The 25,174-nt window shown below is 39.2% G+C and overlaps 2 protein-coding genes across 4 annotated transcripts in view; one reads left to right on the top strand and one right to left on the bottom strand.

Annotated features, from left to right (window-relative positions):
* The window catches only part of LOC116080952, a 38,187-nt gene extending 26,825 nt beyond the window's left edge, over window positions 1–11,362 (bottom strand). The window contains exon 1 of the mRNA XM_031357656.1: window positions 10,981–11,362. Within this exon, the coding sequence (XP_031213516.1) occupies window positions 10,981–11,077 (97 nt within the window). The 5' untranslated portion in view covers window positions 11,078–11,362. The remainder of the gene's footprint in view (window positions 1–10,980) is intronic.
* A 116-nt stretch (window positions 11,363–11,478) lies between these two features.
* The window catches only part of Srp54 (signal recognition particle 54), a 32,324-nt gene continuing 18,628 nt past the window's right edge, over window positions 11,479–25,174 (top strand). The window contains exons 1-6 of one of the 3 annotated variants that reach the window (XM_031357654.1): window positions 15,268–15,287; window positions 15,657–15,766; window positions 17,918–18,027; window positions 19,110–19,201; window positions 20,231–20,315; window positions 24,957–25,061. In XM_031357654.1, the coding sequence (XP_031213514.1) occupies window positions 17,950–18,027; window positions 19,110–19,201; window positions 20,231–20,315; window positions 24,957–25,061 (360 nt within the window). In that variant the 5' untranslated portion in view covers window positions 15,268–15,287; window positions 15,657–15,766; window positions 17,918–17,949. Of the gene's footprint in view, window positions 11,739–15,247; window positions 15,288–15,656; window positions 15,767–17,917; window positions 18,028–19,109; window positions 19,202–20,230; window positions 20,316–24,956; window positions 25,062–25,174 lie in introns of those variants that run through there. The other 2 variants (XM_031357653.1, XM_031357655.1) reach the window with 2 other exon arrangements.

Here is a 25,174-nt window from a genome sequence, read left to right on the forward strand (position 1 = left end):
ACTTAAAGAAGGTATTTTTTTTGACAGTTTTATTTTGATTGACAGGCCGAAGTCGTTCAAATGTGACTGTTTCATTGTAAGTGGCATCACAAGCAGCATATTCAATGACATAAAACTCTCCTTTCATCATCCGAACTTTAGCCAGCCACCATCCACATGGCTCTTGGTCATTTGCTCTTGAATATACCTCTACTTCATCTCCTTCACTAATTTCTTTTTTTTATATCAGGTGGTGGTGGTAATCGTACTTCATTAAACGGAACCTGGCATTCTGGTTGCCAATTATTTTCAAAAACAACTGTGAGGGAGTCTTTGTGGACATCTTTGATAAATCCCTTGTAGAAAGCCCCGTTGGAGCCGCGAACCTCCACCGTCAGCTCCGCCATGTTGGAACCGCCTCTTTTTTTTTTTTTTTTAAGACAGTCTTACCCTGTAGACCAGGCTGGCCTTGAACTCAGTGATCCACTTGCCTCTGCCTTCTGAGTACTAGGATTAAAGACATGCACTACCAGGGCTGGAGAGATGGCTCAGCATTTAAGAGCACTGACTGCTCTTCCAAAGTTCCTGAGTTCAAATCCCAGCAACACATGGTGGCTCACAATCACCCATAATGAGATCTGACGCCCTCTTCTGGTGTTGACTGCTCTTCCAAAGTTCCTGAGTTCAAATCCCAGCAACCACATGGTGGCTCACAATCACCCATAATGAGATCTGACGCCCTCTTCTGGTGTGTCTGAAGACAGCTACAGTGTACTTATTTTATAACAATAAATAAATAAATCATTGGGCCAGAGCAAGCAGAGGTCCCGAGTTCAATTCCCAGCAACCATATGATGGCTCGCGACCATCATATAGCTACAGTGTACTCATATACATAAAATGAATAAATAAATCTTAAAAAAAGACATGTACTACCATGTCCAGTTTCCTTTAATAAAAAAAAAATTTTTTTTTTTGAGTCATGGTCTCATATTGCCCAAACTGGGCCTTGAACTCTCGTTTCTGCTGTCCCGACCTTTCAAATGATAGGATTAGAGATGTATATCTCCACACCTCGTTTCCTTTTTTGAACAACATTTTTTAGAAATACTTATTTTGTGAGCAGTGGTCTAAGGACAGTTTTTAGGAGTTGGTTCTTCTTGCTCTATGTGGGATTCTAGGAGCAAACTCAGGCTGTCAGATTGCCCACCAACTTACCTTGGTGGCCTCTGGCTACCTCCTTTTTTGAGACAAGGTATGTCTATGTACTCTTGGCTTGCTTCAAACAAACTATGTAAACCTGGCTCAAACTCATAACTATCTGCCTCTGCCTCCTGAGTGCTGGGATCAAGGGTGTGAGAGACCACCAAGCCTGGCTCTCTTCTTTTTGTTTCTTGTTTTTTGAGACCAGGTTTCTCTTTTGTAGCCCTGGCTGGCCTTGAAGTCACAGAGATCCCCCTGCCTCTGTCTCCCAAGTCCTGGGATTAAAGGTATGCACCACCACTACCCTGTGAGGCTTTCTTCTTAAACAGGATACTTTTTATTTGTTTAGAATGACATTTTCATGTTATAAATAACTGCAAATGAGATAATGTTTCATAGCTTGCGAAGTTCTTTCATATACAGAGCCAGTTCACTGCTACAGCACCAACATGAAGGACAGAAAGCTAGACCACATTTAGGACACCAAGTCTTAAGTTTAACTGAATCTCAGATGCCATATAGAAGGCCGGTAGCAGTATGAAAGCTGTGGCCGATGCCCATAAGGAAGGTGTTCTTCCTTGCCACTGAGTCGGCCTGTCTCTCTGCACAGGAATATTCTTTGCAAAACTTGAGCAAGGGGAATTAATTAACACCGAAATAGACTGCTTGGCTCTGAACTGATATGAGAAGGCCTTTTTCTTTCTTTCCTTATACATCTAGCTTAATAGTCTAAGTTACTGATTCAAAAGTTCTAAGAGGCCAAGTATACCTTATAATGAAACAAAATAGAGTTAACAAACTCAATGTTTTAGGTGGAACGTGAAGACTGTCTTTGGTGGCACTGTCCTCCTCCCAACATGGCCTTTTCCCACCATATTCCTAAAATCTAATTACATTTTCCCAAGGTGTTAATTAATACCTAGAATCTGCTTAGTTGCTCTTACAGATAAAACAGTCTGTGAGAACTTGTATGACTCAAATTTAATTTACTTACACCAGGACTCTTAAAGAAAACTAAAAATCTCATTATATTAAATGAAAATAACCTAAGGCCCAATTTCTTGAAATTTAGTTACAGTACTGTTAACAAAACAATGTCTTGATATGAGTTTACCTCTAAAATCAAAGGATCTTAGGGAGCTATGCTATGACCTCTTTTACCGAGTGGCAGAATACCATGTACCACGATACACAGAATACTGTCTTGATATCTGATACACAGCTGCTTAGGGTTGAGCACACTCAGGGAAGGGTTTCTTGGTTTGGTTAAGTTAGAATTTGCCTCTCTGTAACATTCAATCAGTTTTTCTCCTTCTGCTTGAATGGTATCATTACCTTTAATGCTATATATTTACTGGATGAGCATTCAAGGGATACTAGATTGTGCAAGTTTTCAAATATAGTCATTTACATCTAAGAACCTTATACATGGTACAAATATTAAAAAAAAAAAAAAAAGTAAAAACCCCAAGAGTTCTGACTTGATTGTATTCCAAGGTAGAAGGGATTTCCCCAGTAACTGCAGACTGCTTTGTGCTGTTTCTAGTGGGATCTTACATAGTATATAGTCAACCTTTTTCTCATCTGGCTTCACCTCTTTGGAATGCACAGAGATCGAAGAGTGGATTTTGAGTTAGACTGCTTGAATCTGAATCCTGTGCCACCAACTTATTATTTGGACAAGTTACTCCTCTTTGAGTCCCAGTTGCCTTTATCTACATAATGAAAATAACCATGCCACATCAAAAGACTGTTTGGGGAGTTAAATGAAAACATAAATGGAATATTTAGAACATTGCCTTAGGGGGCTGGGAGGTTGGCTCAGTGAGTAAAGGTACCTGGTGCAAGCCTAATGACCTGGGTTTGATCCCCAGTTTGACTCCTACAGGTTGTATTTTGATCTCTACATACATGCCTACACACATTCATACATACATAAATATTAATAATTATAATAAAAATATTGTCAGAATTGTAATCAGGTATAACCATCATTCAAAAAGTTATTTATAAAAAAAGAAAAAAAGTTATTTATATTTGAGGATCAGTGATGTTTATTAAGTTCATTTTCTTTTCTTTTCTTTCTTTTTTTTTTTTTTTTTTTTTTTTTTTTTTTTTTTTTTTTTTGGTTTTTCGAGACAGGGTTTCTCTGTGTGGCCCTGGCTGTCCTGGAACTCACTCTGTAGATCAGACTGGCCTCGAACTCAGAAATCCGCCTGCCTCTGCTTCCCCCAAGTGCTGGGATTAAAGGCGTGCACCACCACTGCCTGGCCTAAAATTACACTTTAAAAGAACTACCAGGGGCTGAAAGATGGCTCAGTGGTTAAGAGCATAGACTGTTCTTACATGGATCCAAGTTCAGTTCCCACACCCCAAATCACAAATCACTCCAGTTCCAATTCTTGAGTTCTACCAGTACTTGAACTCAAATGCACTTAATGCCCTCTTCCACATATCTCAAAGTAATTTAAAAATTTACTAATTTCATGGTTGAAATGAAAACATGCACAATCTGACCATTTTGATAGGCTAGTTTCATATATGTTTTTCCTAAATGTTCTTTTTCTGATCCAAGTGTTTTCTTTATTCATTTGTCCCAGATTCACAATAATTAGAAACTTTCAGACTTCAAAAGGAAATTTTCAGTCAAGATGGCTAAAATTAATTTTATTATCTATAATAATTGAAACATAACTTATAAAAGATTAGCTAATTTATTTTTCCCTAGTAATGGCTATAAAAATATCAGAAAGGCAACCAATGTACTATGGAAGTCTATAAAATGGAAATCACTTTAAAACATTTATTACATACTTATCTACTTCATCTGCCATGGATGACAACCTATGGAGGCCGTGCATTATCCTAGCATGTGGGTCTCAGGGATAGAATTCAGGGTGGAAGGTGGTGACAGATCCTTTAACCACTGAGTCATCTCTCTGGCCTTTGAATTCACTTTACTATTAGATGATACTTACCCTAAGAAACTAGATTTGTTGAAACTAGACTTAGTGGCACACGGCTGTGACTCTAGCTATTCTAGGGGACTTCCTGAACCCAGGAGTTTATGGCTGGCCAGGGGCAATATAATCAAACTGCTGGGGGAAAAAAAATCTGCTGCTGAAACATCCATCAAAAAAATTATTATTATTTTGCAAAAGGGTCTCAACATGTAGCTCTAGCTGGCCTGAAAGTTATGATGTCCAACAGGCTGACCTTGAACTCAGATCTGCCTATATCTGCCTTCTAAGTGCTAGGATTTAAGGAAATGCATCATGGTGTCCACCTTAAAAAGATGTTAAATCAGGCTGGAGAGTTGGCTCAGTGGTTAAGAGCATTGACTGCTCTTCCAGAGGTCCTGAGTTCAATTCCCAGCAACCACATGGTGGCTCACAACCATCTGTAATGAGAGCTGATGCCCTCTTCTGGTGTGTCTGAAGAAAGTAGTAGTATACTCACATGCATAAAATAAATAAATATTTTAAAAATTTTTTTAAAAAAATCACATTTAACTTATTTGTACATGTATGTGCATGTCTCTGTGTGTACTTTTGTGGTAGAAAGGCATGCATGGACTCAATCAGCTCTGACTGTCTCCTTACTCAAGTACTAAAACATGTTGAAGGGTTTTGCAATGTACTTTCCAATTTTCTGAAAGATCATACTAAATTGCTCTGACAAATGAGTAAGAATGGGTGGTCTTCAGTGCAGTGGCATTTAATCCTGCCTTTAATCCCAGTATTATTCTTTCTACCCTCCCTTCCTACTGGTAGGAGGCTAACACAGGGTGGTGACCAATTCTACAACAGCCTGGAACGAACTGCAAGATCCTAGCTCGAGACTACAAAAGAATATATATTTCATCAAACTGCCTCAGCATTGGCTGTAATCATAGAAACAAACTTGGTTGTTTTAATTTGCATTTATTCAATTACTAGTTAGACCGAACATCTTTTAACCTGTATGACAGCTATTTTCAGAAGGTGGAGTAACAGTTCTTTGGAAACTCTAACCTTTTGGAAAAAGATTAAAGTGTTAACTGACTGCCTAAGGACAGTTAAGATTTTCTCAAATGATACAGAAGCGGGTGGGAAGAGAGGAGAAAGGAAGAATTTCTCCACAGGGCTTTAGAAGTTCTGCATACATTTAATTAAATATACAGGAAATAAACAGCCAGGGCTGAGAGCCTAAGAAGCCCCACTTTGGGGGCTGCTGAAACCGATGGGCTGGCAGGAAAAGGCACTAGTGTCAGTCACAGGCCTGTGAAGCTCAGCTCCCAGCAACCAGGCAAAGGTGGGAGGCAAAACCACGGACAAAGCCACCTCCACACGCTCGCCGTAGTGTGCACACGAGTGTGAACACGCACGTCGACTGTAAGAATTTGGGAGCCCCACTTGTCCTCTGTAGTATTCAGTTCTAGCATTGTTCTCTTCTTGTCACTTTAGGGAACTCACAGTGGTGACCACTTCACACGGCACCCGGTAACTTCTCACTCAAGTTCCATGGTGTAATGTGCCCCTTTCTGACAACTTTAATCTTACTTCCACTCCCCTTCCCTACAAGTTTTAGATGGTTTTCTATTTCTCAATGTATCAGACTTCACTGTTCACTTTTAAAGCCCTTGACACCAGAGTCTAATTGTCCTAATTTTTTTCAATTTAATCTTAAATTAACAAACAATCATTTTTACATTTTTCTGGGATACATATAAAGTTCACCGAAGAACCAAATCAGTCCAGTTAAAAATTTGCTTTTTGCTGGGTGATGGTAGCCCATGCCTTTAAATCTGAGCACTCAGTAGGCACAGGCAGGCAATCTCTGTGAATTCAAGGCCAGCCTGGTCTACAGAGCATGTTCTAGCCAAGGCTATACAGGGAAACCTTGTCCTAAAAACTCCCACTCCTTCAATTTTCTATCTGATGATCAACATCTCCCCTCTTCACTACATTCCCTCTGCTACATGTAGTGACTCCTGTCCTACATTTCTCCAAGTCTAGCAATTTCCTACTCACCACGAGAGTGCTAGCCTTTGGATGTGTTTGATCACCTGAGCTTCAGTTAGTGGCGCTGATTAGGGGATGCTGTGGAACTCTGTGGACAAAGGACCTAGCTGGTGGAGAGAGAGGGGAAGAACTAGAGGGATAAAGCCCCGGTTCAGCCCATGGTCTTGGCTTCCTGGTTGGTTGTGGAGATGTGAGTAACTAGTTAAGTTACCTCTTGGGAGGTTATCTGAGCCATAGAGATGAGAGAAAAGAAACTACTACAGTGTGATAATTCAGTATCTATCTTTCTGTGCCTGGCTTATTTCACATAACACAATACTCTCTACATTTATCTAAGTTGTTTTGAGTAACAGAATTTTCTTCCTTTTAAAGGAAGACTGGTGCTTAGCATGTGGGAGACTCTAGGTCAATGCTACTACTAAAGGAGCAAGCAAGCAAGCAAACTAACAAAAGCTGAGTAATATTCTATTGTAATATCTATATAAAACGTCTTAAAACTCCATTCATTGGTTGATAGCCACTGTTTGCATGTTATAGACACTGTGAACAATGCTGTAATAAACAGGGGTACACACAGGTTTGGTATACCAATTTTAATTCATTTGGACACACACACACACACACACACACACACATGTATAACTGGAATTGGTAACTATGCTAATTGTATTTTTAGTGTTTTCAGAGCTTCCCCATACCACTTTCCAAAATGTTCTATCAACAATATACAACAACAGCTTTTACTTCACATTTTTGCCAACATGTCATTTTTGACATTTTTGATAAGAGTCATTCTAAAAGGTGTGAGGTCAACGTTTCATTTTCTACTCTCATTATTCCCTAATATTTTTGCTCTAGACACAACTCAGTTGTTTCCCATGTTCTTCCTAAGCACACTGCTCCATTTGACTGACCTATATTACCCCCTCTTGTTCATCCAAGTCTCTATCTTTAATGCGTATAGTGCACAAGTAAGGTTGTATGATGCTTACTATGGAACCCTATCATTAAAGAGACTTCTGGTCCCTGACAAGATGAACATTTTCCCTTGCTCTCTTCTAAACACAACTAAACGCCCTATAAACAACCCAACAGGCATCACAAAAGAGCTCAGAAAACTGGAAAGAAAGTGAAATGTTTAGTTACCACAGAATCTGAGGAAGCACACTCTGGTAAAGTTTTAAAATCTTTACTGTAGATTACGCAGGGTCTGCAAACCAGAACCACTATTAAGCACACACAGAAAACAGAACAAAAGCATAAACTTTAGAAAAGCTTGTTTGTGGCGAGAGACAGAGAAAACAGAACAGCAGAGATCACTGGAGAGCTCCACCTCCCATGCACATGGAGCAGTGTGGCTCAGCTAGCACCACTGGAGCATCTGTCTCAGGCCCTCAGTGCATGGGCATTGCCTGACCCTCTGCCCAGTAGCAGAAAAAATGACAGGCTGGTTTTGCCTTCTCTCATCAGTGAAAGACAGTTTAGCAACACAAGAAGATCTGGAAGTGTCTTCAGCTCTTGTAGAAAGGCCTGAGTAAACAGGTAAGAAAGGAGCAGCCAGGTTCCTCCAGAGAAACCTCTACAACTACCTCTACTTAATGACTGAAGACTGGGGGTGAGGGAAGGAGGCCCACTCTTAATAGTTTCACTTAGTGCAGGTAAGGCAGCAGGACTAGCTAGCAACATACATAGGAAGAAAGGACACTGTCATGCAGTTTGGTAAAAAGAAAAAAAAAAAAAATAGGAGGTTGGGGAAAGAAAACAGGTCATACATGCCCATGGCCTCACAGAGGATGACATGAAAACTCATGAAGCACTTCATATTTTTGTTTGGCTTTGAGTTTTGCTTTTCTCTAAGAGAAAGAATATGAAGTGGAGTTGAGGATCTGGGAGGAGTTGGTGGAAGGGAAAAAACATGACCAAAATATATTGAACGAGTTTTTCAAAAAACTAAAAACACTAAAATAAGAAATCATGCTTGTCCATGACATGATTATCCATGTAGAAAAGACTGTTTCTAAACAGGGAAGTTCCTAAAACCAGTCATTTCAACAAGGTCACAGGTTACAAAACAACAAAGAACAATCAGCCTTACTTTTATATGTAGAAACAGAAACTAAAAACACAATTTATGGGCTGGAGAGATGGCTTGGTAGCAGAGCACTTGAAGAGGATCTGGATTCATTCCCAGTACCCACATGGTGGCTCACACCATCTGTCACTCCAGTTCCTGGGATCCACACCATCTACTAGCCTTTGCAGGTACTATGCATATACATTGTACACATATATAAAAGCTAGCAAAATACTCATAAACATAAAGCAAATAAACCTAAAAACAAAACAAAACAAAACCCTACAACTGGGCTGGAGATGGCTCTGGTTTAGGGCGCTGGCTGCTCTTCCAGAGGACCCAGGATCAATTCGTAGCACCCACATTGTGGCTTATAACCACCTGTAACCTGCTTCTGGTCTCCCCAGACATCAGGCACGTGTGGTGCTGGAGGCATATATACAGGCAAAGCCCCCATACACATAAAACAATAGCAACAAAAATAATGATAATAATAGAACATCACATATTTTAAAAACCTACAATTTATAATAGCTCCAAAGAAAAAGAAATAGATATATTTAACAAAACATGTTGGACCTAAGCTGTATAATGAAAGAAATCAAAGAAAACAACTAATTTTAGAAACCATGCAAATGTATTAGAACACAATGTACCAAACAAACATGCCACAACTCCTAACTAACACACAGAATACCTAAGAAATGGAGTCAAAATGGATGTCCACCAACAGATGAACAGACAAAGAAAATGTGGCGCATACATGCAATGGAATTTTATTGAATCATAAAGAAAAATGAAATCATAACATTTTTGCTGGAAAATGGGTCCAGAAGCAATTGTATTGGTAGACTGTTTGCATAGCATACATGAAGTTCTGGGATCTACCCTAAGCCCTGCATAAGCTAAGAAGGTGAAAAAGGGAAATCCCAGCAGCCAGGAAGTAGAAGCAGGGGCACCAGAAGTATAAGGTCATCCTCAACTACTCAGGGAATTCAAGGCTACTTGGGGCTACATGAGATCTGCTAAAACAAACAAACCAACAAGCCATTTATGTGTGGAAATGTAATTTGAACAGGTAATCAAAATGTAAACGTTGAAACTGTGTGTTATTCATCACTTACCAGAACAGACAGGTACTAATATATTTTTTGTTTTGGTTGGTAACACAGGCAGGTACAGATGGCACACCTGTAATCCCAGTACTTTGGAGGCAGAGAGAATTTGGAGGATCTCCAGTACAAGGCTAACCTGGGCTATATAATGGAACCTCATTTAAAAAAAAAAAAGAAAGAAACAAAGCACTCAAGCTATATGATCTAATTTCTTAAAATCACATTAAACATTCCTCAGAGTTGGATGTAGTGGTGCATGTCTTCAATCCCAACACCTGGGAGGCGGGGGCAGGTGGATCTCTGTGAATTCAAGGCTAGCCTGTTCTATAGAGTGAGTTCTAGGATAGCCAGAACCCTGTCTCATAGAAACCCTGTCTCAAAAAATCAAAACCAACCAACCAACCAAAAATTGTTCTTCAGAAACTCAAGTTGTTTTCCAGTAAGTTACACAAACTTCCAGAGCAGAAGGGTAGGGTGGGGGGTTGGAGCGGTGGCCTAGTGCTTGGGATCGCTCCTTGCTGCTGCTCTTGTAGAGGACTTGCAGAGGATCTGAGTTTGCTTCTCAGCACTCACCCCAGGAGGCTCACAACTGTCCGTACCTCTACCTCCAAAAGGTTCAACACCCTTTTCTAGCCCCTGCACACATCGAGTTCACTCACAGGTATATAGATAAAAACAAATCTTTAAAAAGCAAAAACGTCACCAGCGAGACAGCTCAGGTAAAGACCCTTGCTACATGACCATGTGAGCCTGATAGCAGGAATGTAGTGTAGAAGGAGAGACCCAATTCCCCCAAGTAATCCTGATTTTCACATGCACGCCACGGCAAGCTCTCCCCACCCCCAATACACACAAAATAAAATTTAAAAAAGTAAAAATATGGAGCTAGAGAGATGGCTCAGTGGTTAAGAGCATCGACTACTCTTCCAGAGGTCCTGAGTTCAATTCCCAGCAACCACATGATGGCTCACATCTGTAATGGGATCTGATGCCTTCTTCTGAAGACAACTACAGTGTACTAATATAAATTAATCTTAAAAAAAAAAAAAAGAATACTTTTAGGATCTGAATGAAAGTAACCTTGAGGATTAATGTTTTTCAGAATAGTATACATTGGTATAGTTTCTAGGTTTTACTTGCTGGAGAAGAAAATTTTATCCACTAACCAGATCTTATCACCTTATTTCCTCGATTTTAATTTGTGACTTTTCATGTTAACTATGAACAGTTTAAAAGAAGTTTTTCTTCCCCTGAAAGATTATTAAATGGTCTATTTTACCATGTATATATAAATGTACCAGGTATATGTGATTTTCTTTGCCTTGAGGATAACTCCACAGTTATCCACAGATAACTTGCACAGAGTTTTTCCAAGTAGTATCCGTCGGCACGAGTAACTGAGCAAAGATGTTCTTAGAGGCTTGCCCAAAGTCAGCACCGGAATCACAAAACCACCTAAAGTTGATTCTCAGGCATTCAATCCTAAAATGCACTCTGATCAAGAGCTGCCTAGAGACCCGGTGCCAAGCCCCGCCCCTCCCTGGTACCCAAAGACTAAATCCAACAGCCAACCACCAACCGCCGGGCTCTAGACAAGATGGCTTACGGGTAGTCCTCATCCAGTGGAGCAGTGCCGGGACGTCTGCGGGAGCCGTAGTTCGGAGCAGCTGAAGCACAGCTCTCCGAGCCGACCGAAAGTCCATGGCGAAGTCAGCCAACAAGACAGGAGCAGGTTCTCACCGAGCACGCGCAGGCAGACAAGCGGCCCCTGCGACCCCGCCCACCTCAGATCTTCCAGTCTGAAAGCCGAAACGCTAAGCCCCGCCCCCTGGGGAGGTCCCGTCTCTCGCGGCTGCAGAAGCCCTGGTCCCACGCGGAGTTCTCCGTCACCCGTTCGCCTAGTCGCTTTTCCTTAAGTTCTGACTTTTCCCCGGGATTGCACCCGGTGAGGGTCTCTTTCGCGGCTAGCTTGCCGCCGCAGTGACGTACAGAGAGAACACTAAGGTCAAAGGTCAGCTCAAGCAAAGAAACACCCCATCAACCATTAGCAGAGGGGAGCCGTCGAAACGGGGGCCTTGTGCCCCGGAAGCGGAAGTGTGTTTGCACGTAGGGCTGAACTACGCTGAGTGATGACGTCTCCTCATTGGGCGGAAGGTTCGGTGGCAGTCGTCGGTATTCCAGCTGGTGGGAGTTGGATTCCCTGTGCCGAGCTCTGGGCCCCTCGTCTCTGAAGCTGGGAAGTTGGGCTGCGGGGTCGTCCTTGTCCGTCTGCTTCCTGTGTTCCTGGGTTTCCTTCTGCGGCGTGGAGCCTCGACAAGGACTCGCCGGCCCTGTTGGGCCACGGATTTAGTGGTGCCTTTTGCGGTGAGTGTGGGGGTTTTCCTCGCTCTGCGCTGGGGGAGCGCAGCCAGACCCCCTAGTTAGAGCTCCGCTTTTGCGGAAGTCTTCCCCGGTCGCCACAGGCTGTGATCACCGAGGCTGGGCTGCACTGACACTTTTACTCTTGTCCTCCACTACAAGTTTTACTAAACGATGCGCTGTTACCCTTTTAATTTGTCTTAGATTTACCCGAGCCAAATAAGTAAGCATTTGTAGGCTTGACTTATGGAAGGCATTCCTGCACAGGAATTTAGATAAATTTAGATAAAGCTGCTTCCCCAAAGCCTTTTGACATATACTAGGATTTATTTTCCTATCTTTTAGTGTTTATTAGCATGTTGGTTAGCATATTGTTCTTTATGTAGCAGAATAAGAACTTTTAGTTTAGCGACAATGATAAGATGTGCTGAGGACTTTTCCTCTTATCAGCTGACGCTACTGACCAAGTTGGTTTTTTTTTTGTTGTTTTTTTTTTTTGAAACTTTCTTAATCAGCTTGTCTGTTGCCAGTCTTCACTTAGTTGTTAGATAGCATTTGAACAAAATGTTTATGAGGCTTTCTTTGTTTTTTTCTTTTTAAGCTGAAGAGATAAGGTAATGAAGGACACTACTCCTAACATGAAGATTCTAGCAGTACAGGGGATGAAAAAGTCCATAAATGTATATTATACCCTGACTCTAGTTAGGCCCAAAGAGATGTGGGACAGTGATGACAGTTAATGTGCCACTTAAGAGATTGGTCTGAGTCATTTGCTTTTGAAGGCTAGCCTCAATTTCCTAATGGACTCGCAAGGATAGAAGAGGGTTAACTAAAGTAGTACAGTTCCTATGACAACGCTGCAGTGGTGCAGAAGAGGCATTCCCCTCAAACCTCTTTACCTCAACTTTCTGATAGGACAGATTTAGTATTTTCTGATTTAATAAATAAAGACTGTTGTTATACAAGGAGTACTCCTGTGACTCTCTGTTCCTGCTACTGCTTTTCTTTCTTTTAAAGATAGTTTTTTTCCCGTGTGCTTTTAGAGGCAAAGATGACTAGTATAAATTGCAGTCTCTTGGGATACTTTTAGTCTTGGTTGATTTGCTCTCTCCTTTGCCTCATGTTGATAGAATACTCGAGCTTCCATAGACTCACCGTGAGAGTTCTCATCCTTGTGTTGCTTCCATACACCATTCCCACATGCCAACCATTTACATGCACTTTTCTCTGGCCTTCATTTTGAGAGTTCTACGCTTTCTGCAGTAACTGCTTCCATATGTGGATATGTGTTGTGTATGTGGAAATGTATAGAAGCAGTGTGTTTTTGAGTTTTGACCCTTATTTGTTGAGTGTTGTTATGTGTATGTTCAATTTTTAAAAAGATTAAGCCGCATGTGCTTAGTGAGCTACTTTGTAGTTGGGATAGGGGACCTACTTGAGCACAGGAATTGGAGGTGACCCTGGGCATCATTAACACCACCCCCATTCCTAAAATAAACAGCAAAGTAGTGCAGTAAAAGGAACACTTATCTACATATTTGTAAAAGTAACTTTTATTCAACTGAAGTAATTGTCATCTTGGCTGCCTTCGTCTGCTAACCTAGACCTAATCCTGGAAGATTCTAGCCTCCAAAAAATCTTATCTCGGCCTAGAATGTTTTCATCCTTGGAGACTGGCAATCTGTTCTAATCTTCTGGCTCCTTCTCATTCTCTGGTTCATTCTGTCTTCATCTATATCTAGCTGGTTCTCTCTTTGCAACCTGTCTCTGTAAAACCTCTTGGTAAACTTTTGTAGACTTCTAACTCTTGATTCTGGTCCAAGAAAGCTAGTGTTTGGGGAGGAAGCTTGCTGGTGAGTTCCGGCTCAGAGAGAGGCCTTTGGGCTCTAGGTCTTAAGTACATGATGTCTTCACTAATAGGGACTTGCCTTCTACCTCTGTTGGTGGGGAAGGCCAACCAACAGCAACTCAAAAGGGGGCTTTTCATGGTTGCTGATGGAGGTTTTGTTAGATGGTCATTGATTGGGGGGAGGGGTGTTGTTATCTCTGATTTAAAATTTTTCATTTAAACTATATATGTATTTATTTACATACAGACTTAAATGTATTTTAGTTTTATTTGTTTTGTTATAGGTAGATCTTTAATAGTATGCATCCTTATAATTTCTTTTCAAACTCCCTTGTTTTACCCTTCTGTCCCTGAATTTCTCTCCCTCTCCACTTCCTAATTAGAGCCTTAATTTCCTATGTAGAGCCCTGTTTTCCTCTCTCCCCGTCAAATCACTTAGACCCCACTATGTCCCTCTGTGTTGTTTCCTCACACCACCAGTGGTCCCTTTTCATCTTCCTGATTTCTGCAGTTACTCTAGGCTGTGTATTCATCTGAAGATTTGGAGCTGTGCACCTTAGAGGGAACATGTAATGATGGAGACTGGGTCTCTAACTAAACCTAAAGCCCACTATTTTGGCTAGCTGTTTGGCCAGTGAGTTCCTTGGACCTACACCTCAGTGCATGCACAGCTTTTACAGTGGATGCTGGGAAGTCAGACTCAGGTCCTCGTGCTTGCACAGCAGGTACTCTTAGACATTGAACCATTTCCCCAGGCACCTCAGATAGTCATTTAAAATTGTATTTATTTTCAGAGCAAACATGGATTTATTAATAAAAAGTGAGGAAAACTCCTGAGGATGGGAGAAGTTCTAACAGTTCCTTTTCTTTTAAAATAACCTTGTTCTATAGCCAGGGTTGGCCTTAAACCTAGGATCCTCTGCCTCAGTGAGGTATGCATTACCATGTCTAGCCTAATAGAAGTTTTTCTCTACCTTTTCTTCCATTAGACTGTGAAGTGGGGGCTAGAGAGATAGTGGGGGAATTAGAATTTTATTTTTTTCAAGACAAGGTTTCTCTGTGTATCCCTGGCTGTCCTGGAACTCACTCTGTAGACCAGGCTGGCCTCGAACTCAGAAATCCACCTGCCTCTGCCTCCCAAGTGCTGGGATTAAAGGCATGTGCCACCACTGCCTGGCTTTCTTTTTCTTTTTTTAAATGGAGCCCTGCCTGTCATAGAATTGGCCTGTAGACCAAACTGGCCTTGAACTTGAAGATATCCAACCATCCTGTTTCCCAAGCACTGGGATTAAGGGTGTGCACCACTGTGCCCAACTAGAGTCATTAAAAAACTTTTTTATTTTATGTGTATGCTAGTGTTCTGCTTGCATGTATGTATGTGCTACCCACTTGTCTGCCCGGTCCTTGCAGAAGTTGAAAAATTATATGCATCCTTTGGAACTGGAATTATGGGTGGTTGTGAACCACCATGTGAGTGCTGGGAATTGAACCCAGGTCCTCTGGAAGAACAAGTGTTCTTTATCAGTGAGCCATCTTTCCAGCCCTCTAACATTCATTTTTAAGAATTAACTGGTATAACTTGAAATGAAGGATGACCTGTTTATGATGTCATCTTAACAAGATCATTGTGTTGTCATAGACAGGACCATATAACTCCTGTAACAGTGATGAAAGATGAATGAAAACAGCCCTCTGCTTCCATAAAAGTAATTACTTCATTGATTTAGCATATTGGAGATGGGATAAGAAATAAATCTTGAATCTTTTCAATGAAGTAGTTGCTCTCTGAGGTTAAGCAGTCATGTAACTTTAAAACAAAACAACCTTTGCTTAAGATAAACAACCTTTTCTCATTTTCATCAGGTCAGCAATAATTTAAATTTTTAAATTTTATTTTATTTTTAATATTTTTGGAGACAGGGTCTCACTGTGTTACTCTGGCTGACCTCCAGCTCACAGAGCTCTGTCTACCTCTGTTTCCTGTGTGGTGGTGTGCTGGAGTGCTGGAGTAAAGGTTTGTGCCACCATATCCAGCTTTAATTTTTTTCAATAAATTAATTATTTTTAAAATGTAGATGGTGTTTCACTATGTAGACCTTGCTGGCTCAGAACTCACTATATAGAATAGGCTGGCCTGGAAATAATACATGGAGAGCTTCCTCTGTCTCTCGTTTTGGGATTAAAGGTATGTATCACCACACCTGAAAATAATAATTTTTAACTTCTAAATTTCCTTGAGTTGGAATGTAGTACTTATGTAACTAATTACTCAGCCCAAGAAACCCTTTTTCTACTAGACCTAAGGTTTAGTTTCCCTTCCTACACCCTTTAACTCCCCTAAGCTCAGTTTCTTAAAATCTTCATGTGGCAAATATCTTAGCTATTTTTTCACTGTTTCCCTTTTAAATTTCATTTTTTATGTTTATGGGATTTTTGCCTACATGTATGCCTGTGTACCACATATATGCCTGGTCCAGAGGGTATACAAGAAGAGGGTACCAGAGTCCCTAGAGCTGGAGTTATTGGCGTTGTGAGCTGCCATGTTGGTGCTGGGAATTAAACTTGGGTCATCTGAAAGTTAGTGCTCTTTCTTACTGAGCCAAAACTAATAAGTGCCTGTGACTTCAGAACCAAATTTTGATAAAGCCTATCCTGCTTAGCTTAACTTAATTTTATTTTTCGTTTTGTGACTTTTATAGAAACCAAGAGTTGACTGGGACCCCTTATTGTTAGGTTTACTTCACTAGTCATTTGTCAAGGTTCTCCAAAGAAGCAAACCGATTTATTTTATTATTATTTCTCCTCCTTCTTCTCCCTCCTCCTTCTCCTCCTCCTCTTCCTCTTCTTCTTCTTCCTTCTCCTCTTCCTCTTCTTCTTCTTCCTTCTCTTCCTCCTCCTCTTCCTCTTCCTCCTCTTCCTCTTCCTCCTCTTCCTCTTCCTCCTCTTCTTCTTCTTCTTCAGTTCTGTATGTGTGTGTAGGTATTTTTGCTAGGAATTGGTTTAGACAGTTATGGAGGCTGATGAGCCTGAAGATGGATCTGCAGGAGTTGTTGGCAAGTGGGAGGGCTAATGCTGTAGTTGCAGTCCAAAGTCTCACAGGACAGGCTGAAGACCAGAAACACTGCAGCGATTTTCTTTTCTCTTCTTTGATTTTCTTTTCTTTTCTTTTCTTTTTTCTTTTTTGTAGTTAAGCAAGAGGAATTCTGTTTTGGCATTTATTCTGCTGTTCCTTCATGTACCTTGTCTTACTAGCTAGTAGTTAAAGCCTGTTGAGGAATAGGCAATCATATTTATTTATGTTGTCATAACTTCTGTTGAGTTCTGCCATCCTTACATGTAGCTGTATATCTGTATACTTTTACAAAGCTACACCTTTTTGTTTGTTCTCACTTTAGACTGTCTTGTGTAACTCAGGTTGGCCTCCAACTCATTGCTTCTGTTCCTCCTGCTCCAGGACTTCAGAAGTGTACCCCTATGTGTAGCTTAAGGGAAAGGAGTTTTGAAGTTACTGTATTTTGGAGTTGAGAAATCAGTAAATCACTTTAGAATGGGAAGAAGAATGGTTTCCTTGGTGGTTAAAAGAATAAGATGAAGTAATATGATTTATTTTACATTTGTTTGTTTTGAGATGTGGTCTCACTGTGTGGCTTTGATTAACTTGGAGATCTCAATGTAGATCAGGCTGGCCTCCATCTCATAATGAATCCCAAGTGTTGGGATTAAAGGTGTGTGTTACCATGCCCAGCCTTAGACATGATGTTATTTATATGAGTGATTTAGTAGGTGCCTGACAGTCTTGTAGTTAATGGCTCAGGACTTGATTTATTTTTGTGCTACAAAAGTTAAGTGATTTATGAATTAAGGTAAGTTTTCCTTTCCTTTTTCTTTTCTACTTAAGAGTCAGATTCAGAATAGCATGGAGTTCTGTAATATGGGAGCTGAGCACCATGTCTGTGGAGTTCACTTCTCTTTCTCTCTTTCTTTACAAGTAGACATGATGCACCTTTCAGTTACTCATACTCATGAACATGTGCAGAAGAGAGAACAAAATTAACTTAAGACCATAGTTTCGTTTCCTCAACAGATATTATTGGACATTTAAATGATCTGATGGTTTATGTTTAAGATTCTCTAATTAGATATGTATATAGAAGATATCATAACCAAGCTTATCTTTTGGACAGCAAGGTATTAAAGTTGCAGGTTGAGGTGCTAGAAGCTGAAATTATAGTATTCAAACATTAGAATACTTTAATTTGAGTTTAAATATTCTCTTTTTTTTCACTTAGGAGTTAATGAGAAATGTTTTTCACTTATATTTTCTTTTCCTTTTTAGAGTTCTCATAAATACATCTTAAAACCTTCAAGATGGTTCTAGCAGATCTTGGAAGAAAAATAACATCAGCATTACGCTCATTGAGCAATGCCACCATTATCAATGAAGAGGTATGAAAATATAGTATGAGATACATGTGCTGGTACATTGTTACTAGGATTAGAAAACTGGACTAAATATGTCTCTTTAGACTTGTGATTTAATTTGATGTCAATTAAGTACTATAAATACACAATTACAGTAAGGAGTGCTTTGCATTGAAAAATCCACTACTGTGTCATTTCACCTTTTTTTTTATTTTTATTTTTTTAGTTCAAGACACGGTTTCTCCGTGTAGCCCTGGTTGTCCTGGAACTCACTCTGTAGACCAGGCTGGTATCGAACTCAGAAATCTGCCTGCCTCTGCCTCCCAAATGCTCGGATTAAAGGAGTGAACGAACCACCACTGCCTGGCATTCACCTTTTTTTTTTTTTAACTTAAATTTTTTTATCTTTGTGTGTGTGTGTCTGTGTGTCTGTGTCTGTGTCTGTGTGAGGTTATGTGCACAATGCTAGTTCCCATGGAAGCCAGAAGAGGTTGGGTCTCTGGAGCAAGAGTTACAGGGGATTGTGAGCTGCCCAAGTTGTAGGAATCAAAGTCAGGTCCCCTGGAGGAGCAGTAAGTGCTGTTTCCCACTGACCCATCTCCCCTACCATTATTTTACTGTATTAGTCAGAACTTTTTAAAAAAATCCCTCAAATCTACCTTTAGTTAAAAAAAAAAAAGCCAAAACAAAACAATGAAGCTTTTGAATTCTTGAATCTGAAAATATAGTATGTTCTTCTGTTTCAACATAGATCTAAAACTTCACAGTCCTTTTTTTCCTTTACTAGACATGTGCTTATCTGTTTTTTTCTTGTATCTTTCACTTTATATAAAAGATTAGCATTTTAGCCTAGTGTGGTAGTGTGTGCTGTAGGGATAATTATACACGGTTATTAATACGTGTGTAAAACTAAATGCCATGCCTTATTTTGACACAATGACTGGGATTTAACAATATTCTCTCCAAGGGTAATGGAAAAAAGTCTTTTCTCCCCTCCGATTGCTATAGTGTTTTTAAGCTGCTGTAGTACATGAAACCTCATCAGCCATTGTTTTTATGTTGCTGGAGTAAAACACTGAGCATATTTCAATTTTATTTATTTTCAGGTATTAAATGCTATGCTGAAAGAAGTATGTACAGCATTATTGGAAGCAGATGTTAATATTAAACTAGTGAAGCAACTAAGAGAAAATGTTAAGTAAGTTGAATTAATGTGTAAAAACAAGACAGACTAAGTTTGGTTTACTGGGATTGAAGCAGTAACTAGTAAAGTTTGCTTTATTATGAGATACTTCTATGCAGCACTGGATGTTTTAAATTCAAGTGTCAGAAAACTGCCTGTGAAACAAGGTGTGGTGGCTTGTACCTGGGAGGCTGAGTCAAGAGTATCCTGGGTTCAATACCAGCCTTTGTTAGACAGTGAGCTTCAGGTCAGCTTTGGCTAAAAGACTTAAATGGAGAGAAGGGAGAGAGAAAGATAGAAGGACTGTGTATTTCCATAATTACGGTCCCATGATCAAATCAAGGATGGCTTCATTTCATGGTAGATTTCTTCTATCTTATTTACTTATTTGGGTGGGGTTAGTAATTTTATCATAGTTAAATGTGATGCAATTTTAATGTGAAAGCTTTTCAACAATTCAGTTTCTTCCTTATATTGTGGTAAGAGTATATGAGTCAGCCTTCCTCATGATTAAAGAGTTATATTCTCTTTTGTTCTGCATTTTGGTTTCTCTGTCCCTGTTTAAAGGAATCCTCTGTGTGGTCTTTGTTACAATATTCCTTGAGAGACCTATGGATAGGACACCTGGAACCATACAGGCACCTCTAATAACTTCTTGTATCCCAGTCTAGCATTCCTTCTCTTACATTGATAGTCTGGGAGAAAATACAGAACCACTAGCATTTAAACAGTTAGAGCTAGAAAATCATTGTGTTTCTCTGGGCATAAAATTTGCAATCTGTAGAAGAATAAAATTAATATTTTTATGGTTATATCCAGAGAAAGTAATTATGTGTTGAACTGTAAACCTTCAAAAACTACTCAAAGTCTTGCATCTAGTCTTTTATAGTATAATTCTTTGTGGTATAATCTTTTAAATCTATAACAATTATTTGAATGCTAATAAGTATGAATAATTGAATACTCTTACATCCTATGGGATAGAAATACTTTGAGATTATCTTAACTGACTTTTCTTCTTTCCCAATTGTCACCATTTTGAAGGTCTGCAATTGATCTTGAAGAGATGGCATCTGGACTGAACAAAAGAAAAATGATTCAGCATGCTGTATTTAAAGAACTTGTAAAGGTAAAAGTATATCAAGATTATGAGTCCATCAATTCAGTGCTTTTGAATCCCTTCTGATGTATTTTATGGACAATCCACCCATATTGAAATATAAATTTGAGCCGTCTAGATGCTTCTCTAGTAAAGGTGTCTGCTGCTAAAACTAATAACCTGAACTGGAGAGAATTGGCTCCTGTAGCGGTTCCCTGACTCTCACATGTGTGTCATGGGACATAAGCATGACAGATATACATACACACAGAAGAAAAAGTTCGGAAATAAATGGAAGGGCTATTAATTACTAAAAGTGGGCTATTTGGAAAAAAAAATTGTATTTGGGCCTGGGGAGATGGCTGAGCAGTTAAGAGGCACCACATGGTGCATACATACATGTAGGCAAAACACACATGAAATGAATAATATAAAAAATAACAAAAATAAAACTAAAAATTGTTTGAAAAAATATTTTTGTGTGTCTATGTCTGGATATGTGCATACGATTTCTGGTGACTGTGGATGTCAAAGACTTTGGATTTCTCTGGAGCTGGAGTTAAAAGTGGTTGGTAGCTACCTGATGTAGGTGCTGGAAATTAAATTTAGGTCTTTTGTAAGAATTATCATCAGTTCTGGAACTTCACTGGGAAGCATTTGTTGAGTAACTGCTTTATCCCAGGCAGTATGCCAAGTACTGTAGACACCAAGTACCGACAGGTCTTATCTCAGAGAAGCTTATAGTCTAGAGCAATGGTAAGTAGACAAAGCAAAGTTAAAACTGCTTTCTTAGTAATATTAGAACATTATTTACTCTGGTGTGGTCTGCTGGGGATTGAACCCAATGACAAGCATTTGCTCTGTCATTGAACTGTATCTCTGGCTTGCCCTCTTTACCTTTTTACTGTGCTGGTATTTACACAGCCTGACAGCCTGCTAGCATGAATCATGAATACCAGCTGACTGTGGTGGCACATACCCTTAATCCCATTACTTCCTTCTAGATCTTTCTATGCTCACCTTCATTCTTTATACCTCATGGCATAAAATAGACGTGTTGTGGTAAAACTCCAACCCAAAAAAGCCCTGCGCAAAGAAATCACAACTCAATTAATAGGAATACAAGCTAAACACCTAGATTGGGCAAATCTACCAGTACACTACTATATCCCCCATCTATAAGATCCCTTATAACTTGCGGTTTCTCCAGGCCATTGTCCTTTCACCTTTCTTCCTCCGCCATCTCCTCTCCTTTCCTCTCTCCCTTCTCCCCCAAACTTTTCAGCTCCACCTTCCCTTCTACTGCCCAATCACTAGTTCTAGCCTTTATTTTACAAGTTAAGGTGGGGAGAAGGTTCACAAGAAGTCACCTGTATACGTGATTCACTCCTCATCTACAGCCCCTCCCGGGGAAAATGGAATTAGCATCAAAACACAACAAAGGTGTTCAGATGTCTTGTTTTTACATTTCTTAAATATTTTAAGAATTTTAAACGTATCTTTTCATCCTACATTCTGAAACAGGAAGACAGGCAGATAGATCTCTGAGTGTAAGGCCAGCCAAGCCACATAATGAGGCACCATCTGAAACAATAAACAAAAAGACAGCAACACCAACTAAATTATATTATTAGTGACTAGGGACTTTACCTGCAAACACCTAAAATGCCAGCTTTCACTTAAATCCATAATCAAACAAACAGATATTATCAGTTATGTTAAATTGTGACGGTTGGTTATGCATATATCGTTTTAAGGTTCTGTGGATGAAATGGGAAATATAGGTAAAGTTCTGTCTGTGTTGTACTAAGACTTTCTTAATCCTCTTGGAAAGTCACATCTGTCTTCAGTTGCAAGCTGAAGCCACTGCTTGCATAGAGTACTGTTTAATATATGAGCAATAAGCATATAATCTTGTTATTTCTGACCTAGACTTAATTTGGCAGAATTTTTTTTCCAAAATGAATTGAACCTGTCACTTTAAGGGAAATAACTGACAATATTGTAGCTGGTGAAAAAAATTAGAGATGAAATTTTATGTGAAAATATATGAACCAGGGGACCCTAGTTTGAATATCCATCAACACACAAAACAAGTAGAAGTTGCGTTTTAACATGAGTTTGATAGAATTCTGATGTTATTTTTCTAACGAAATTGGTACTGACCTTAAGTCAAGATTTTTTAATGATTAACAATAGGATCATGCACTAGGATAGAACCTATAGGGGCACAGTTTCAGTACAGCAGACTTAAGATTTATATGGTTTCAGATTACACATTACAGCTAACCTATACAAAAAAAAGGGTGTCTATAAAGGATTTTTCATATAAAAAGGTTGGAAACATTTCAAGTGTAGGAAGCAGAGAGAATAGATTTATGAAATGTTCAGTGATAATAGCTGAGTTATTCTGCCATGAGTATATAGAATGGAGGTGAATGTAGGGTACCTTTCTATCTTGAAAAGATGTAGCATGAAGGGAAGTGGACTTGTTTTAAGACAGATTCTTCCTATTTTAGAAGTTTTCCAAAGTTGTGTACATGCTTAGAAAGGAACAAGAAGATATGTTCTGGTTTGTTTTTTCCTCTTCTCTTTACCAATCTTTCCCTGAAACATGTATGTAGTGACTCGTGTATAATACCTTGATGATATTATCTAGGGTGAGTTTGGCAGACTTCCTTATATGGTGAACCATATGTTCTCTTTTGCAATTCTTCAGCTCTGCTTTTGAAATACAAAGATAGTAAATGAGTGGACATAGTTTGTTCCACTAAAGGTTTATTTATATTTTTTTATTTATTTATATCAGGTCTGGCAGTTCACCCCTGTAATCCTAGCAGGGAATGATGCTCAGATGCTGCTGTAGGAGTTCTAGGATAGAGCTGGGCGTGGTGGCGCACGCCTTTAGTCCCAGCACTTGGAAGGCAGAGGCAGGCGGATTTCTGAGTTCGAGGCCAGCCTGGTCTACAGAGTGAGTTCCAGGACAGCCTGAGCTACACAGAGAAACCCTGTCTCAAAAAAACCAAAAAAACAAACAAACAAATAAAAGAAGATACAATAGGAGTTCTAGGATAGCTACATAATGAGTTCTAAACCAACCTAGAGAGATCTGTTTAATCATCAATCATCAAAAATCATATGCGAGGGCTGGAGAGATGGCTCAATGGTTAAGAGCACTGACTGCTCTTCTGAAGGTCCTGAGTTCAAATCCCAGCAATCACATGGTGGCTCACAACCACCCATAATGAGATATAAGGTGTCTGAAGATAGCTACAGTCTACTTACATATAATAAATAAATAAATCTTAAAAAAAATCATGTGAATAATTATGTCAGGCTCTAAATGGGGTCAAAATTAAGCTTTTGAGCCCCTTTTAGAATGCTTTATACTTGGCAAATATGGTAGTGTATGTCTGTAATCCCAGATCTTCAAGTTATTAGAAGGAGGAGAATCAGTAATTTTTGCTAGCCTTAGCTTCATAGTTGATGGCCATCTTAGTTAACATGAGACTCTCAAAAATTAAACAAAGAAAATAAACCTTGTGTTGGGAAGTGTTCCTGTGTGACTCTTTCCCACTAACCCATTGTAAAATTATATTTTTCTCCCTTCTTTTCTTTTTTGTTTTGGTTTGGTTTTTTTTGTTTGTTTTTTTGTTTTTTCGAGACAGGGTTTCTCTGTGTACCCTGGCTGTCCTGGAACTCACTCTGTAGACCAGGCTGGACTCAAACTCAGAGATCTGCCTGCCTCTGCCCCCCAAGTGCTGGGATTAAAAGCGTACGTACCCGGCTCTCCCTTGCTTTCTTTAGGAAATAATTTTATAGATCTTTTAGTATTAGGAAATATAATATTTAAATTAGAAAGTGTCTTCATGTGCCATTCATCATTTTGCTTCATACAAACATTTGTCAAATTGAATATGCAGACCAGTATAGAAGCCTCTAGACATGTGATTATTGAGCACTTGTAATGTATTTAGGGTAAATTGTAAGGTTAAGTAGGATATTAAATTAAACACACTAATTTAAATAAAAAGAAAGAAAAGGTGAAACCACATAATTTGTGGAGTGCCTGCCTTGCTATATGAAGCTCTGAGTCTATCCCTATTACCAAAACCAGCTTTTAATTTTTTTCTTAATTTAATAGGAAGGGCTAATTTAAAAAGTGTACTCTAGCTGAATTTGAAGAGTTGGTATATGAGAAAAGAAATATAACATGTTATATAGATTGCTGCTGAAATGATAACATGTGAGTAATATAAATGTATATAGGCTAAATAATAAAATATTTTAGGTAGCTTCAACTTTATGTATTAGGAGAAATTTTAAAAATTATATTAAAAAATACATACAACTATGTATGAGGTTTAACAACTTGAGGGAATTGGCTATTTCTCTCTACCATGTGGCTCCTGGGGATTGAACTTAGGTACCAAGTTTGGTAATCACCTTTTGTTAAGAAAGGCCCGAGTGTGGTATCAACTCTGCAATATTCTATAAAACTTTCAAATTTTACTCTGCACAAAGGGACTGCTAGAGTTGCCTCAGAATGTTGGGATTATGGTGGCTTCAATAAAATGCAAACATCCTTAGCTTGACATAAATTAAATGTCATAGGGAGAGAAATTTTTGGATGCTACACATTAGTCTGATATTTTTCTTTCTGGTGTACAGCTTGTAGACCCTGGAGTTAAAGCGTGGACACCAACTAAGGGAAAGCAAAATGTGATCATGTTTGTTGGATTGCAAGGGAGTGGTAAAACGACAACATGTTCAAAGGTAAGCACTATTTTTAAAAAGTCATATGGAAGATATATTTGTATAAATAGTTTTATTTTAAAGCTAGGCTATAGATTGTTGTTTTATAGTTTTTTTACTTGGTACATCTTTTC

The sequence above is a fragment of the Mastomys coucha genome, unplaced genomic scaffold (assembly GCF_008632895.1).
Source record: "Mastomys coucha isolate ucsf_1 unplaced genomic scaffold, UCSF_Mcou_1 pScaffold6, whole genome shotgun sequence".
Taxonomy (NCBI): domain Eukaryota; kingdom Metazoa; phylum Chordata; class Mammalia; order Rodentia; family Muridae; genus Mastomys; species Mastomys coucha.